The 15390-nt window shown below is 39.0% G+C and overlaps 1 protein-coding gene across 2 annotated transcripts in view; it reads right to left on the reverse strand.

The window, feature by feature from the left end:
- Positions 1–1067: 1067 nt before the first annotated feature.
- LOC117399962 (nucleolar transcription factor 1-A-like) overlaps positions 1068–15390 on the reverse strand; it is a 28057-nt gene continuing 13734 nt past the window's right edge. For both annotated transcript variants that reach the window (XM_033999426.3, XM_059022155.1), the window contains exons 6-20: positions 15229–15293; positions 14952–15072; positions 14438–14548; positions 13745–13872; positions 12998–13139; positions 12585–12626; positions 12246–12359; positions 11113–11283; positions 10733–10843; positions 10177–10262; positions 9447–9636; positions 6332–6379; positions 5445–5582; positions 5233–5340; positions 1068–4105 (exon numbers count right to left, since the gene is read on the reverse strand). In XM_033999426.3, coding sequence (XP_033855317.2) covers positions 3992–4105; positions 5233–5340; positions 5445–5582; positions 6332–6379; positions 9447–9636; positions 10177–10262; positions 10733–10843; positions 11113–11283; positions 12246–12359; positions 12585–12626; positions 12998–13139; positions 13745–13872; positions 14438–14548; positions 14952–15072; positions 15229–15293 — 1689 coding nt within the window. In that variant the 3' untranslated portion in view covers positions 1068–3991. The remainder of the gene's footprint in view (positions 4106–5232; positions 5341–5444; positions 5583–6331; positions 6380–9446; positions 9637–10176; positions 10263–10732; positions 10844–11112; positions 11284–12245; positions 12360–12584; positions 12627–12997; positions 13140–13744; positions 13873–14437; positions 14549–14951; positions 15073–15228; positions 15294–15390) is intronic.

The raw sequence follows: 15390 nt of genomic DNA on the forward strand, positions 1-15390 counted from the left end.
TTCACTCAAATTCAACCTTGGTATTGAGGGATGCACCCATTTTTAAGGAATAAAGCCTTGGAAGACTTGGCAGGTTGTGGCTTAGTCTAGTTCACATAACATCCAGCAGCAGTGCACCAGCGTGGATATTACAAATATGAATCTAGTATTCACATATGAGATGTCACATCATATTTATAAGGTACATTTTCTGAGTTATTAGACAGTAACTTTTCAGAAGTCTTCAGTTCATAGCTACTGTCAATTATTTGATTTTTATTTCCTTACATTTACTTGGCACAAGATGGCAATATAACATAAGGTCTGTGAGTGACGTGCTTCTTGGTTTAACCCAGTCATGTCAAACATTGCACATTTTGGTGGTAAAAAGGTTACGATCAGTAAAAATGTTAGTATTAAGTATTATTAAAACATTTTTATGACATCACCATTTGATCTTTGATTAATTTTTCAATTAAACTGAAAGCTGTGCATTTGTGATGTAACATAAACTGTGGATTAGTCAGTCATCGAATCCACGGTAATCAATTGCTGTCAATCACCTTGAGTACATTTAATATTTTTAAAACCATTCTCACAAACCAAACCGGAATTAAAGATTCAGTGTTTCAAGTACATTGTTTGACTAGTAGCAGTCAACACTTTCATTGTGATATTCAGCAATCACATTTTGAATGAATATCTGTTCAATTAGAAATTTTTAAAGTGGGGTGAATCGGTGTGTCAAAATTCAGTTTCTTGTGCTTAACGGTATTGAAAACTTTATTTTCAACGATTCACTACTTACTGTTTTTTGCCTTTATTTTTTTTAATGTATTAGAGGGTCATGTTTTTGTATGGTCTACTGGACACTACAAGAAAGAAAGAACTCCATTGAATACAGGCCAATAAACTACACTGTTTGCCCATACAGATATAAATGCCCAGTATGTATTTCTTTTTTCACTATAACACACTTAAACTATTTTAATTAGAAATCCAAGAGTTCTTCTGCAAAGTTACTGCTAGTATTTCTGTTATGGAAAAATTGCAACCAACATCTTGGGAAGAAAAGCAGGCAAAGAATGTCATTTGAACTTTCTATTTAATAAATTCTTCCCATGAGCTATGTAATGCTCCAGCATGGTCTCTGGATGAAATCCTTATCAGGATGAATAATGTTGGAATCTAAAGCTATCTTTACTGAACACAATGTGAAGATCTTTGGGGTTATTGCATCATGGAGTTACAGATTAAATATTGGTGAGAAGTATCCCGTTTTTTTTTCTTTCTGCCAATTAAAAATCAGAGTAATTCCCTTTAACATATTTTTGTTGGCTGGTATTTCAGTAAAGACTTAAAAATCTGTCAATTCTACAAGAAAAGCTGCAATATCGTACCAATCAATGGGGGTGAACTTATTATTATTTATTATCCAGGGCGACTTACAATCGTAAGCAAATACATTGAGTGATTTAAAAGCGGATTGAAGGTGGTCCTGTAAACTGACACAAACCATGTTGTGAAACTAGCATATACAGGTACCACTGATTCATCATGTACACTTGACTTCCTTTGCCCTACCTTATCAATTGCTGAATTATCAATGGTGTGTAGAGCGATTGATTTAAACTGGACAAACAAATACATCTAAGGTTTAATCTTGACCAGGACTACAATCCCACAATTAACTGCAGAGATGTTGCATACCTTTGGAGACTGACCCATTTCTGTGGAAACAAGCAAAGTGAAAAACCAGGAAGTGAAATGATTTTAGATCAAAGCTAAAAGGCAAGACAAATAACTGCAGATAAAAATGAGTTGTTTTAGTTACTTTGATCAGGACAGGTTCTGTATTAAATCATTTTGCCTTTCTCTGTTGTTGATTGGCACTCAACAATTGTGCAGTCTGGCAAACGGAGGAAGCTTTGTTTTGGTGATAAACATGTTAAGACTTGTTATTCAATCCAACAATTTAAAGTATGTTAAACAGGGAATTGCTGATTTTCTGGAGCGTATGCATATCGCTACTGACAAAACATCTTCATTGTCAACCCAGTCAGATTGTAGGTGGGTGTCAACAATGACCTAATAACAATATAGTAATTGTCATTTGAAATGAACAGTTCACATCTTATTTAGCAAAGTGACATGAGCAGCAGAAGAAAGGGGACTTGCAGGACACTAAAACAAATTAGAGGGTGTAAAAAAATGAATTTAATGGTTTGAAAAAAAAACAAAAAAACATGTACAACTTTTAGGGATGAAAGAATAAAACCCCATCAATTAATAAACCCCCTGTGAACTGGAGACATTATCTTCCTGTATTGTAGTTTTTTTCACTTGCCAACATGTTAGCTTATTTTGCTGTGTCCATTTATAGCTGCTAATTCTCAACTGTATACTGTGCAATACAGACGTTTTAATTCTATAATATATGGCGTATAATGGTACATTTGTTGAAAAATGGAAAGAAAGACAGCAAATGTCATAGATTGAAACCGCATAATGTTAAATAATCTGAAACCGAGTCACAAATATTTCTTAGGTCCACCCACTAAGTATTTAAGAGCCAACATCAACCTTACAAAGTGAAATAATTGTATAATTATAATTTAGTTTTGACACCTTATGCTTCAAGAGATTAAACTATATTATGTTTGAGATATTGGCAACCTGAAAGCTTACATCTATTAATTTATTACAATCTAAATGTAATAAATGGACCCCATATACAGTAAGTCCTTCAAACTGGCATGACAACTTCAGAATTGAGATTTGACATTAGAGATCAACTGACAAGGGTGTGTGTGTGTAATTAAAGAAACCAAGTTTTTGGTTAAATTAAGCCGTTATTATTATTATTATTATTATTATTATTATTATTATTATTATTATTATTATTATTATTATTCAGCTTCTTCCAATTATGTTAATAAAGTTGTTATCCATTAACATAACATATTATTCATAACATAACATATTATTCATAACTCTGCATATCTTAACGTTACATTTTTTAAATCTTCTTACACAGAACTTAAAAGATCGCAGCATTTTTCAAATAAGGAAATCAACGCTAATGCCTCGTAACTTGGCATTAAAACCAAAGTAGTTACCACGCAGAACGACTGCAAGAATCAAAAAAGCTATCAGCAGAAATTACATAAAAATGTATTTTAATGGAAAGTATAAATATGTATTCTGCTTTTCACAGACCTATCCAAAATTGATATTTTGCTTTATACTGTCAGTATCTTGAAGTATTCAAAATAACTTAAACTAACATCTGAACACTTTGGCTTTACATCTAGGGGTGTCAACCTCAAATGGGCTACATTGCATTTGATATTTATTTTGTGGGCCAGATAACAGTAAAACAATGTGTATATTAAATCAGTTGCTGGTAAAATAAAAACATGCAATATAGCCCACGTGTACTTTGCTTTAAGTGACAATCTCTTTCCACAGGGTTGATAGGAATTTATATGATTTTAAAGGGTGCATGCAGCTGTGGCCAGACAAAAGAGATGGGTATGGACTGCACTCCTGTACATAAAAACTATTAATAAAACAAACACACTACATAGGCCGGATTTAGCCCGTGGGTCTTTCGTCCTTCATTTACCCTTAAATTTCCCAGCATAAAATATTATATATTTCTGGGGAAAGTAAGTAGAACTGGTCATCAATGGCTGGTTTCTTTTAAGTTTCCATAAAGCACATCTATGAAGTTAATACAAAAAAACCCCAACAAAACACACAAATGTGTCCTTAAAACAGAAATTGAAGAAAACAAAGTCTTCAAAACCCATGCCCTGGGGCCCCCGCCAGCCTGCGGCCAATCACTTACAGTCCAAGAAGGGGGCGAGGGTAAAGAGGGCAACGAGAGTCAGGTTACAACACAACCAGCCCCCGGGAAACCAGGCAGTAACAACGTCTCTGGGAGGGGGGAGGGGGGGCTCCCAATGTGTCCTGCACAGTCCCCCTGCCCTCTGCAGAACACCAGGGGTTAATCAGAATCCGAGTCTGAGCTGTCCTCTGAAGATGAGCTACTGCTGGCTTCTGATTGGTCGCCTTCTTCATCCTCATTGTCATCATCTTCCTCCTCATCGTCTTCATCATTCTGGAGAGAACAGGACAGATAACACTCTGATTAAGAAATCAAGGGAATCACAGAAAGGAGTTTGAGTAGGAACAGAACAATCTTTACACAACTGTTTGCGAATTGAATTAGCTATGGGTCGTTATGGTGTAGTTAAATTGGAAAGCAAAAAAAAAAAAATCCCTTTAGTTCCAATTTAAATGGCCATCTCGTTTAGAGTAACTTAATTTATCATAATTTTTCTTAAATTTGAAAACTATGAAAGTACAACACTAGAATGTACCCCTCTGCTGCTTGCCAACATCCGATAGTGTTATTCCAACTTATTCAAAAATGAAAATCCCCCCTCACCAAAAACATAAAAGCAAGGATTTTTCATATCTTAAGGACATGCTCTTTTACAGTATGTTTCAAGGGACTACTGTATTCCTTCGAATTTAAGACCTGCTTTTAACAATTTTTTGCTTCTCAAAATTAGCTTGTGATGCGCGTATTAAAAATCGCCAACAAAAGACCCGACTACCCGAGTACACAAACAGCAACGTGACTGACTGCCGAGAAAAAACAAACCAAGCTTTCTGAGGAATTCCAAGAGTTTACAATTTCTTAGACAGATCGGAAATGCTGATCAGACCCAGGATTTTTTGACATGCCAAGCAATGTTCAATGCTGCTGTGGTTGCTGGGTTACATGTTGCCTGATGCCGTGGAGTGTTGTGTCGTGCTTGCTGTTGCCAGGATGTGTGATGCCGTAAATGAGTGGTGGTGTGTGTATGACAGAGAAGCCATCATAAGCCATCTTATTATACAGTGCGCAGCACAATAAACAAGATCCGTGGTTAATCTACAACAACACTGTTTCGTGTCAATTTTCTACGATACAACAGCATAACTGAGGTTGTATCTTTGCAAATGCATATTTATTTGATGTTTTATTTTTTCCTCAAATTGAGGGTGGTAAATTTGGGCTGCGTCTTAAATTCGAGGGCGTCTTAAATTCCGAAGGAATACGGTAGTCTTCTTCACTCATGTGAAGCTAGTCGGTAATTTCTAACTAAGGCATGCTATCCAATGTGTTTGTCCTTTAGGTTTGCACATTTCCTAAATAACGAATGAAAGAATGAAATGCTGCGGGCAGTTTCTACACACCTCGTCTTCCTCCTCATCACTGTCTGAGCTGCCAGTTGAGTCCTCTTCCTCCTCCGAATCAGAAGAGTCAGATTTCTCTTCTTCCTCTTCCTCCGAGTCAGACGTATCCTGGCAACAGAAAACAGCACACTCCAATCCGTTAGCTTTCCAGATGAAGGAGTCTGCTTGGGTTGGGATTTGAATCCCTGACCGACAATGTGAGTGGGTTTTACCTGTGCCCTGTATGCTACCGCTTTCTTGCCCTCTCCAGCCCCCAGTCCTGGAGCTCTGGCACTGACTAGCGCCTTGCCCCTCCCAGTCACCAGCACTTTGGCAGCTGGCCCGCCTGCCTTGGAGGAGTTCCGTCGTTTCTGTGGGGGTGGGGGTGGAAGTGATAGAGGAGTGACTATACACAGCACTGTTTTTATTGGAGGTCAAAACAGCGTGAGAAAGGAATACGTTCTTTTTTATAACACACTCCTGGCCTAAATACATTCCCACGTACCCAGACTAATTCTAAAAAGGAACCAACATTTCTCCCATCCCAGGTAACCAGTGCAAATGATAACCTTTTCTCAGCTGGCCCCCCCCCCCGGTGAAATACAGTATATGAAATGGTTATAGGATGTGGATGTGGCTGCTATCCTCCCCACCCCCCATTAGCGTGATTATAGCTAACAAAATAATTTCCTTACATTTTCACTGCCAGGCACATCCATTGACTGTATAAGACTCAACTGTACAGTTTTGAAAGAAACACCTATTTTAGCAAGCATGCATTTTCATTTTAAAATACCACATCTGGTACTACACTAGGTAGAAGAAATATCTGTCTGTAAGCCATGCTTTTAGACTGTGTTACACTTCCTGGGTCACTATCTGGAGAAAACCTAGTAAACCTAGTGTTGTACAGCATGTCATGTTTTAAAATAAAATTAAAATTGCTTTAATAAGCGTTTCAAAATTGCACATTTGAGCCCAATATAATGTAAAGTGCAGGACAGGTGAGATTTATGAAATTATTTTGTTAGCTACAACCACTTTTATGATGTTTGCTTGCATGATGGAGAGCACCGTATTAAGCCTATGCTTTGAAAATTAGGATTTTTTTTTTACTTACCACTGCAGAGAATTCCTTGTAAATGGCCCGTTCTTGAGGTGAAAGAGACTGAAAGAAAAAAAACAATGCCATCTTTGATTCCCTCCAGAAAATACATGGCCAGTCAGAGTGAAATGGCAAGAACAATAAACTCTTAACTGATTTGACAAGATTAATAAGATCTTAATACCATCGCCCTAAAATTTAAATACCTGATTTTTTTGTGAAAACTCAATTCAAAAGACAGCAATATTTATTTTAATGTTTTTTTTTTAGTTAATGTACAAATGTAGAGCAACATATTATGAATAAGTACACAGATAATTCTTTTAAAGTTAGATACATATTATATAGATATTCATTTTAATATTTCTGTAGCATTTCTCGCGACTCAGACTCTAGTCAAGACCTCAAAAGACTCAGACTCGACCTTGTGTGACTCGGACTCGGATATATTAACGAGTCTTTTTTTATTTTCTATTACACAAATAATATTAGTTACTAGGAAACTGTGCACAATAAAAACCCACCCAACAAAACATTATCCAATGTGTGATTAAATATTCAGTGCTTTGCTAATAATCTCCACTCCCAGCACATGCCTTCACTGTTTGCAAGCAACGTCAGTGAATTCACGTGGCAAATCCAGTGTAAAACTAGGCAATGAAGTCTCAAATCGAAAATTGCCTACCGTCAAACAGGCAGATATATCAGACTGATATGACAGAAGGACTGATTGATAGCAAAAAAACCAAAAAAAAAAAAACTTAATTTACCAAAACGAAAATAATTTATTATGGATGCAGGTAAAACAAATAAATAATACGCTGTGCAGCGTCAACCTAGAAATCTGTCTGTGTCTGTATTCCATTATGAACCAATACAAAGGGGAAATACATAAATAATATGATCTGAACTGATATGATAATATGAAAAATACATGATCTGAACTCAAATGAACTGAAGCACAACCTCGTAAATGCATCATTGTATCACAGACTTAATAAAAGTGCAAATGCAATGAAAGTGAAACATAACGTTTCGGTTTTGCAAAACAAATAAAAAGAATACTAAATTTACCATCTAAGAACACCGTATATATGCAGTTCCGGCAATGTCTAAATTAAATTGGCAGATTTTACCAGAATTGAAGTGACTTGAATTTCTTACCAGTGTAGTGTTATTTTCAGGTACATTATTTTCAGCACATTGCACTTGCTTGCGCATGCCTATCCAACTGGTACGTTATGCTGTTTTTGTGTTTTACATTTATCTTATTTTTCCACCATTATGAAAATAGTATGCAAATATTTATCATATGCAATACATTGGGTCGTGTACTTTTTTTTTTTTTTTTACTTGCGCAACTTTGTGACAGCGTATATGACAGCATACCACTTTTTGACATTCCACAGGTCAAGTTTTTGTATGTGTACCACATTCTGACAATGTACCACTTTGTAACACTACACCGGCTCTATAGTCCAGATCACGGCTTCTATCAAAGTTGCCACTGATCAACACAAAAAAACTCCATAATATCTAAGTAAAAAATAAAATCTACAAATTGTTCTAAATTAATTACAAATACAAAACAGAAAATAATTGATTGCATAAGTATTCACCCCCTTGAGTCAATATTTGGTAGAGGCACCTTTGGCAGCAATTACAGCCATGTCTATTTGGATAAGTCTCTACCAGCTTTGCACATCTGGACACTGCAATTTTTGCCCATTCTTCTTTGCAAAATTGCTCAAGCTCTGTCAAGTTGGATGGGGACCTTTGGTGAACAGCAATTTTCAGCAACTCTTTCCGCATATTCTAATAATAATATTCTCAATTGGATTGAGGTCTGGGCTTTGACTGGGCCACTCCAGGACATTGACTTTTTTGTTTTTAAGCCACTCCAGTGTGGCTTTGGCTCTATGTTTGGGGTCATTGTCCTGCTGGAAGATGAATCTTCTCCCAGTCCCAGGTCTCTTGCAGACTTCAGCAGGTTTTCCTCCAGGATTTCTCTGTACTTTGCTGCATCCATTTTGCCATCTATCTTCACGAGCTTTCCAGGCCCTGACGCAGAGAAGCATCCCTATAGCATGATGCTGCCACCACCATGCTTCACTGTAGGGATGGTGTTCTCAGGATGATGTGTGATGTTAGGCTTGCGCCAAACATAGCGCTTACCGTTGAGGCCAAAAAGCTCTATTTTGGTCTCATCAGACCATAGAATCTTCTTCCACTTCCACTTCTGGCAAACTCTAGCCGAGATTGATGTGAGCTTTTTTCAACAATGGCTTTCTTTTTGCCACTCTCCCATAAAGGCCAGTTTTGTGAAGCACCTGGGCTATTGTTGCCGTATGCACAGTGTCTCCCAGTTCAGCCGTGGAAGACTGTAACTCCTTTAGAGTTGCCATAGGCCTCTTGGTGGCCTCCCTGACTAGTGCCCTTCTCGCCAGGATACTCAGTTTTTGAGGATGGCCTGTTCTAGACAGATTCACAGTTGTGCCATATTCTCTCCATTTCTTAATAATGGACTTTACTGTGCTCCGGGGGATATTTAATGCCTTGGAAATGTTCTTATATCCTACCCCTGATTGGTGCTTCTGAAGAACCTTATTCCGGATTTGCTTTGGATGTTCCTTCGTCTTCATGATGTAGTTTTTGTTAGGAAATGTACTAACCAACTGTGGGACCTCCCAGAGTCAGGTGTATTTAACCTGAAGTCATGTGAAACATCTTAATTGCACACAGGTGGACTCCATTCAACTAATTATGTGACTTCTAAAGACAATTGGTTGCACCACAGCTTATTTAGGTGTGTCATAGCAAAGGGGGTGAATACTTACAGTATGCAATCAATTATTTTCTGTTTTATATTTGTAATTAATTTAGAACAATTTGTAGATTTTATTTTTCACTTTGACATTACGGACTTTTTTTGTGTTGATCAGTGGCAAAAAATCAATTTTGATTCCATGTTGTAACACAATAAAATGTGGAAAAGTCCAAGGGGGGTGAATACTTTTGAGAGCCACTGTATATTTCTGACACCCCTGCAAGACATTGAAGACAGAGTGTGGCCAGGAAAGTGCACTCCTTGAAGGGCAGGAGGCAGAGTTCCGGCTGCAGCTAGCCCTACCTTGACCCAGGCCTCAAGTTCAGCCTTGTACTCTATCTGCTGCTCTTCCACCAGCTTCTTGTACTTGTCTTTCTGGTTCTGGTTGAGTTTGTGCCAGCGCTTGCCGATCTCCACCATGCGCTCCTTCAGGTTGAAGTGGTTCAGCTCCCCGTTAGTCAGCAGCTCCTGAGAGAACATCTGGTAGCCGCTCCTGAGAGAGGAGAGAGAAGAGAAAGAAAGAAAGAAAGAAAGATAGAAAGAAAGAGATAAGCACTTCAATTTTACTTTTGCATTTATGTGAAATTGTACATTCAAGTCCACATATGGTAGTCATGTAAATGTATAAGATATTCAATTACAAATGGGATTTTAAGTTATTGGTGGATTCCACACCTTAATTATTGGGCCGTATTGGATCTGCTCTTTTAACAGCCTTTTTATTTTTATTTTTATTTTTAGTTATTTATTTTTTTACAGTTTGCACTTAATCTGGTACAGAAACTACCATAAAAACCCTTAAAATCTGTGATTCATGTTTTGACGAGTAGTCTTTATCAGTGTATTTATTATTGTGTTAATTATGGATATGTATTTTGCCTATTGCAAAAAGTTGATTGTGTCTGCAAATTAAGTAAACTAGAAATGCCTTAATCAGCATTACAATGGCTGGCTTCTTAACCTACTTTTTTAGTTTTACCAAATGATTTATAAAAAAAAAAAATAGGGGGGGTTTCCTGTTCTGTTTACTCACACGGGGGGTTTCTTTGGCTCTCCGTCGAACTTGGGTTTCCTCTGGGTTTGGGCCGACAGAGGTGTCATTATCTCCATCAGCTCTCTCTGCAACAGAAACGAAACCAAACAGTGAGACAAAACCAACTGTCCTTCAGCCACGAGTCAGCTCTGACCCTTCCTGACTCACAAACTAGGCTGCCTGGAACATTGTGCTTTGTTTACAGGGCAGTTAATAAAATCCCTTCAGTCTTGCATGTTCCATGTAACAGGGCTGCATTCTGCTGTTTATAATGGAGACAAAATGATTGTTTGTATTCAGCAGTTAGGGATTGACTACAGTATTATGCTATGATGTTTCATTTTGCAGAGTGTCCTGTACTGTATATCCAACCTGGGCCTGTGTAGCGTTCTGATCACAAGCACACGGGCATTTCAAGGGCTCTATTTTACTTTATTTGCAGAGGGCCCTATTTTGATGCAAACACAAAGGGGAATTTCAGAGGAAAATTCTCTCTCAGAAAGCACATCTTTTACATTAAAAAAAAATTAAACAAAAATTCAGTCCCTCTCTTTACCTCATATCTCTTCTGGTCCTCGGCTGCCTTTTTAATCCAAGGAATTTTCTCCTTCTTCTCCATGGCTTTCCAGGCCGATTCCATGGCGGACTGAGCCTTCTTCCGATCGTTCTGGGGGAGGGAAACAATAGTTCAGCCTTCACTCCCAGCTCAAGCCCACCCAGCCTCGAGCACCTTCCTCCCTTCCCCTCCTTGTTCTGAGAGGTTGTAAAAGCAGGGCTTGAAATAGAGGTGGAGGGCTCCATGAAAAATACATAAATAAATAAATGTAAAGCCCAGAAAACAAGATAGCGTGTGATAAAATATGCTGAAATCTTCGAAGGGTTTGGATACAGTACAGTGTTTTTTTAAACAGCTAAATTGAAGCCTGGCTTCCTCACCCGGTACTTGGCCAGGTAGTCCCCGATGACGCTCTGCTGCCACATCTCATCGGCTGTCTTGGGGGTCTCGGGCAGGCGCACCTTCCTCTTACCGTCACGCTTCTCCTTCAGGAGGTTCTGCACCCTCTGCTCCTGGTCTGCACGTGTCCGGTCCACATCGCTCAGCTTCATCTGAAATCAGACAAGCGGTTCACTATTAGAGGGAGGAGATCATAAAGTACTTGTGTTAATGAATGTTCATACCATGCCAAAAACTAAAGAAATACATTCCTGGCGCTGTGGGATATGATTCCTGGGGCTATTACAGGGATTGTTTTGGTGTATGAGATCATTAACATTGCACAATCCAATTGTTTGAGTTACAATTAGGGCTTCTGATTTTCGGTTTTAACTGATAAAACCTGATAAAACACCCGATACAAAAACAAATGTAATTCGGTGGATAGCTAATAAACACTGTTAAACACCGTAAAAACTGTGGAAATGGTTAATCTAATCTATTCACGTTGACTTTACTCTTTTCACATTAAAAAAAATAAAACCTACTACAATAATAATAATAAATACATTTCCCAGTGCTGCTGGGCAATGTCCCACCTTCTTGACTTGTGTCTATCATTGATTAGTTCTGAATACCGAGTGACAGCACATTCCTACATTTCTATTGGAGACTCCGCTTGCGAGATTTAAAACGAGATTACAATCAGGATGGAGGCTTGTTAGCAGGATTTAAAGCTGTATTACATTTAAGATACGGAGGATTTAAAATAGAATTGTGTCGAAATGTACAAAAATGCCTACACACAAAAACCCCAGAAGAATGTGCCTGAGGCCATAGGGATTTCGTTGTGGAAGACAGCAAAGGAAAGAAGGTACAACTTAAGTGTGCAAGTACTGTCAAGTTACTATACATATTTTGACACACACACACAAAAAAACTAAAAAAAAACGCTCAAGCATTTTGGAAAGTAACAGAAAACATTAATTTCATACAGTATATCAAAAACGAAAGCCCCAAAAAAAAACGATTTACATAAAACTCGAAAATAGCTAAAAATAAGCACCGAAAAATACAATTAATAAAATACGAAAAACAGAAGCCCTAGTTACAATAAATAACAATGAGCCTTGACCTTGGCAGTTGTGGATTTGCCTCGCAGGGGGCTGGCCGAATTTCCAAGCAACATTCTGGAGCCCCCCAGCTTTTCCTCCGTCAGCACCCGGTCCCTCTCCTCCTCTGGCAGGCTCTGAGCACAGGACAGGGAAAACAGAGTTACTAGCAAAGAACCCCACTAGGAACAGGGAATTGGAGAAACACACAAACCTCACAGCATCCAGCAGCTAACTGGTAGGAGCTTCCTCCAGAACACAGGCCTCAAACAGCCACACTCTCACACACATACTGTATCCATCACATACTGTTTAGTGTTTGGATCCGACTGATCCAAACACTAAACGCAACAATGCAATACCTCCAGGAATCTCTGCAGGTCGATTTCATACTGCTTCTTTTTCTGAAATGAAAAGAAAGACATTGTTATCAGATTCCTAGTGCCTAGACAGTCTGGCTTTTACGGTCGGAAGAGTCTTTCATAACATCAATACTGAGGGAGATTACAGTGAGCTTAAATAATCACTAATATGAGGTGCAAGCCAAGATGAAAATTGCTAAAAACACTAAACAGATTTAATATACCGTAAACCATACATTTCATGTTAAATGCCAGCATATAAAGCTCTAAGAGAATAATTCCATTAAAAAAATAATAATAAATTGCATGGATAATATTGGACTTCATGCAGGGCAGAATCAATTTGTGGGAAATCATTTCCGATTTAATTTTTTACAAGGAATACATGCTTTATTTTGCAGCGTTTTCCTCACCTGCTCACATCGCTTCTGGAACATATCCTTCTCTTTCTGTGTCATGATCTTCCACTGCTTACTGCAGAGCACCATGCGCTCCGTGCTGGGGACATCTTTCATGGTGATCATGAGCTCAGCACAGTACAAGGAGTAACCATTCCTAAGAGGGAGGGAGGGAGGAAAGAACTACTACAAACAACCTTTCACACAGCGTGGTTTCAAAACGCCAGTCAGTCATTTTATTACCTTATTGAGCTTGTGGATTTCAGGACAAGTGAGTAAATCAATTGAGTGTTCCCATCCCACTCTTAATTCATTCATATGTTGTTATCCCCTCCCCTCCCCATAGCCCAGTCTATCTATTCCCAGTTCTGAATCCAATCGAGCATTGCTGGATTGATTTGAAGAGGTTAGTCAAAAGAAGAGAAGGTAAAACTGATATGCCATGTAGAGCGACAGAACATATCCACCAGACTCGTGCTAAATCCTTATGCATGCAATGGCAAGAAGCTCATACTGAATTTGTATTAAAAAGGTACACTGAATGGGTGTCGGTACTTCGGATGAAGCATTTTCTTTAAATTTTACTCTGGACTAATGTAAATATATTTTGTCATTTAGCAGTTAATGACACAGCTAAATTACAGATTCCAAATTGATACTTATGAGCTCCACTGAGTACTTCTGGAGGACCATGCTTGGGGCCCTGCAACGAGCCCCAAGCCCCTCTGTTAGATAATAAAGACAGGAAGGGGAGCGTCGTACGGAGGAGGTTTCGTTGGCCGGCCGTCGAACTTGTCTTTGAGCTGCCGCTCAGCCTTGGTCAGGACAGACTTGACGTGCTCGTCCTGGTTGGTCTCAGGGTGAGCCTCGTGGTACTCCCTCATAGTCGTCTGGAACAACAACACAAGCACACTGTCCATTTGTCTGCCCCATAACCTTAAAATCACAATGTTACACCAAACCTTCATCTTAATGCCTACCATAAAGTTACTATCAAATTTTAAAACTGCCCCCCCGCCCCCAGGAAGATTTAAATTTATTTATACAACAGATGCTATCCATAGTATGCATGCTCCCGGAACATTCATTACTGGATGATTTCATGCACAGACTCATGTTCTGGGGGTTTCACTTCTGTCCTGCAAATCTAGTCATATACTACCCATGTCAGGCTGTGTAGTGTAATGGATCCGTTGAGGGTTCATCTCAATTTTGTCTAATATTTTAATTTGATAAATCAGTACTTACATATATTTTTCTTGTTATATATGATCATGAACTAAAAAGCCCAAACCAATATACAAATTTTGTATTGCATTCATACTAAAATAATGGAAGTCAGTTGATTCAAAGTAGCTTCTCTGAAATGCATAATGACAATTTGAATGAAGCTCAATGATGATCCCCCCCCCCCCCCCCCGCCCCGCCCCGTCCCGACCCGCCCCAGGCACTGACCTCAAAGTCCTTCTGCAGCTCCAGCGCCTTGCTGATCCACTTGAGACGTTTCTTATCGGAGAGCTGAGACCACTGCCGCCTCAGAGCATCCTTCAGCTCCTTCGGGCTTACCTGAGGAGGGAAACAACAAGCATCTCAGATTTACAATGCACCATTCAACCAAGTTCTGTACACTAAAATAGTTACAAGAGCCAGTACACAATAACGAGTGCTTCTGACTCCAGAGTGGTTACTACTGTACATCAATACAGGTCTCTCAGATCCCTTTCAGCAAACCATTTTTTCTGTACAAATACAGTCGGCACAAGATATACAAAACCACACTCCCTGGTTTAGCTGGTTCTATAAAAGCAAGCAACTGTATTGGTCTCTGTATTGGTCTTACTGAAAAGTCTTTTATACTGGGGTCTGATGTAATATATTTAAACGGTGCTGGTTTCATTTCAGAAAAGCTGGAATGGATTGAAGTAGAATCATGCCCTGGTGACCCCCTCCGCAGTGTCACTGCCCTTACATCGGGGTGCAGCTTCAGGTAGGTTTTCTTCTCATGGTTGTACCAGAGCTGCTGTGGGGTCTTGGGCTTCTCTGGGACATCAGATGTCTTCCTCTCCTCAATCAGATCAGGGTAAGTATCCCTGAAAGGAAACAACATTAGAAAACAAACACACAAAAACTACTGTTAGGAACACCCCCCCCCCCCCCCCCCCATTCACCACCATGACCACAGGACTGTACTGCACAAAGTTCAAATTAGAACTACGGTGACGTCCACACCAAAATGTTGGTCTTACTTGAATCTGGCCATGTTCTTTTCAAATGACTCCTTCTCCCTCTGAAACTCCTGAATGTACTTCAACTGTGAGGAGAGAACAAACAGTGACCAAGTGTCAAAATCAGTGATTTTCCACTTCCAGTTGTGCCTCTTTTTGTTTTTGTTTGCAAGTGCTGTATAT

Source organism: Acipenser ruthenus, chromosome 4 (assembly GCF_902713425.1).
Source record: "Acipenser ruthenus chromosome 4, fAciRut3.2 maternal haplotype, whole genome shotgun sequence".
Taxonomy (NCBI): Eukaryota; Metazoa; Chordata; class Actinopteri; order Acipenseriformes; family Acipenseridae; genus Acipenser; species Acipenser ruthenus.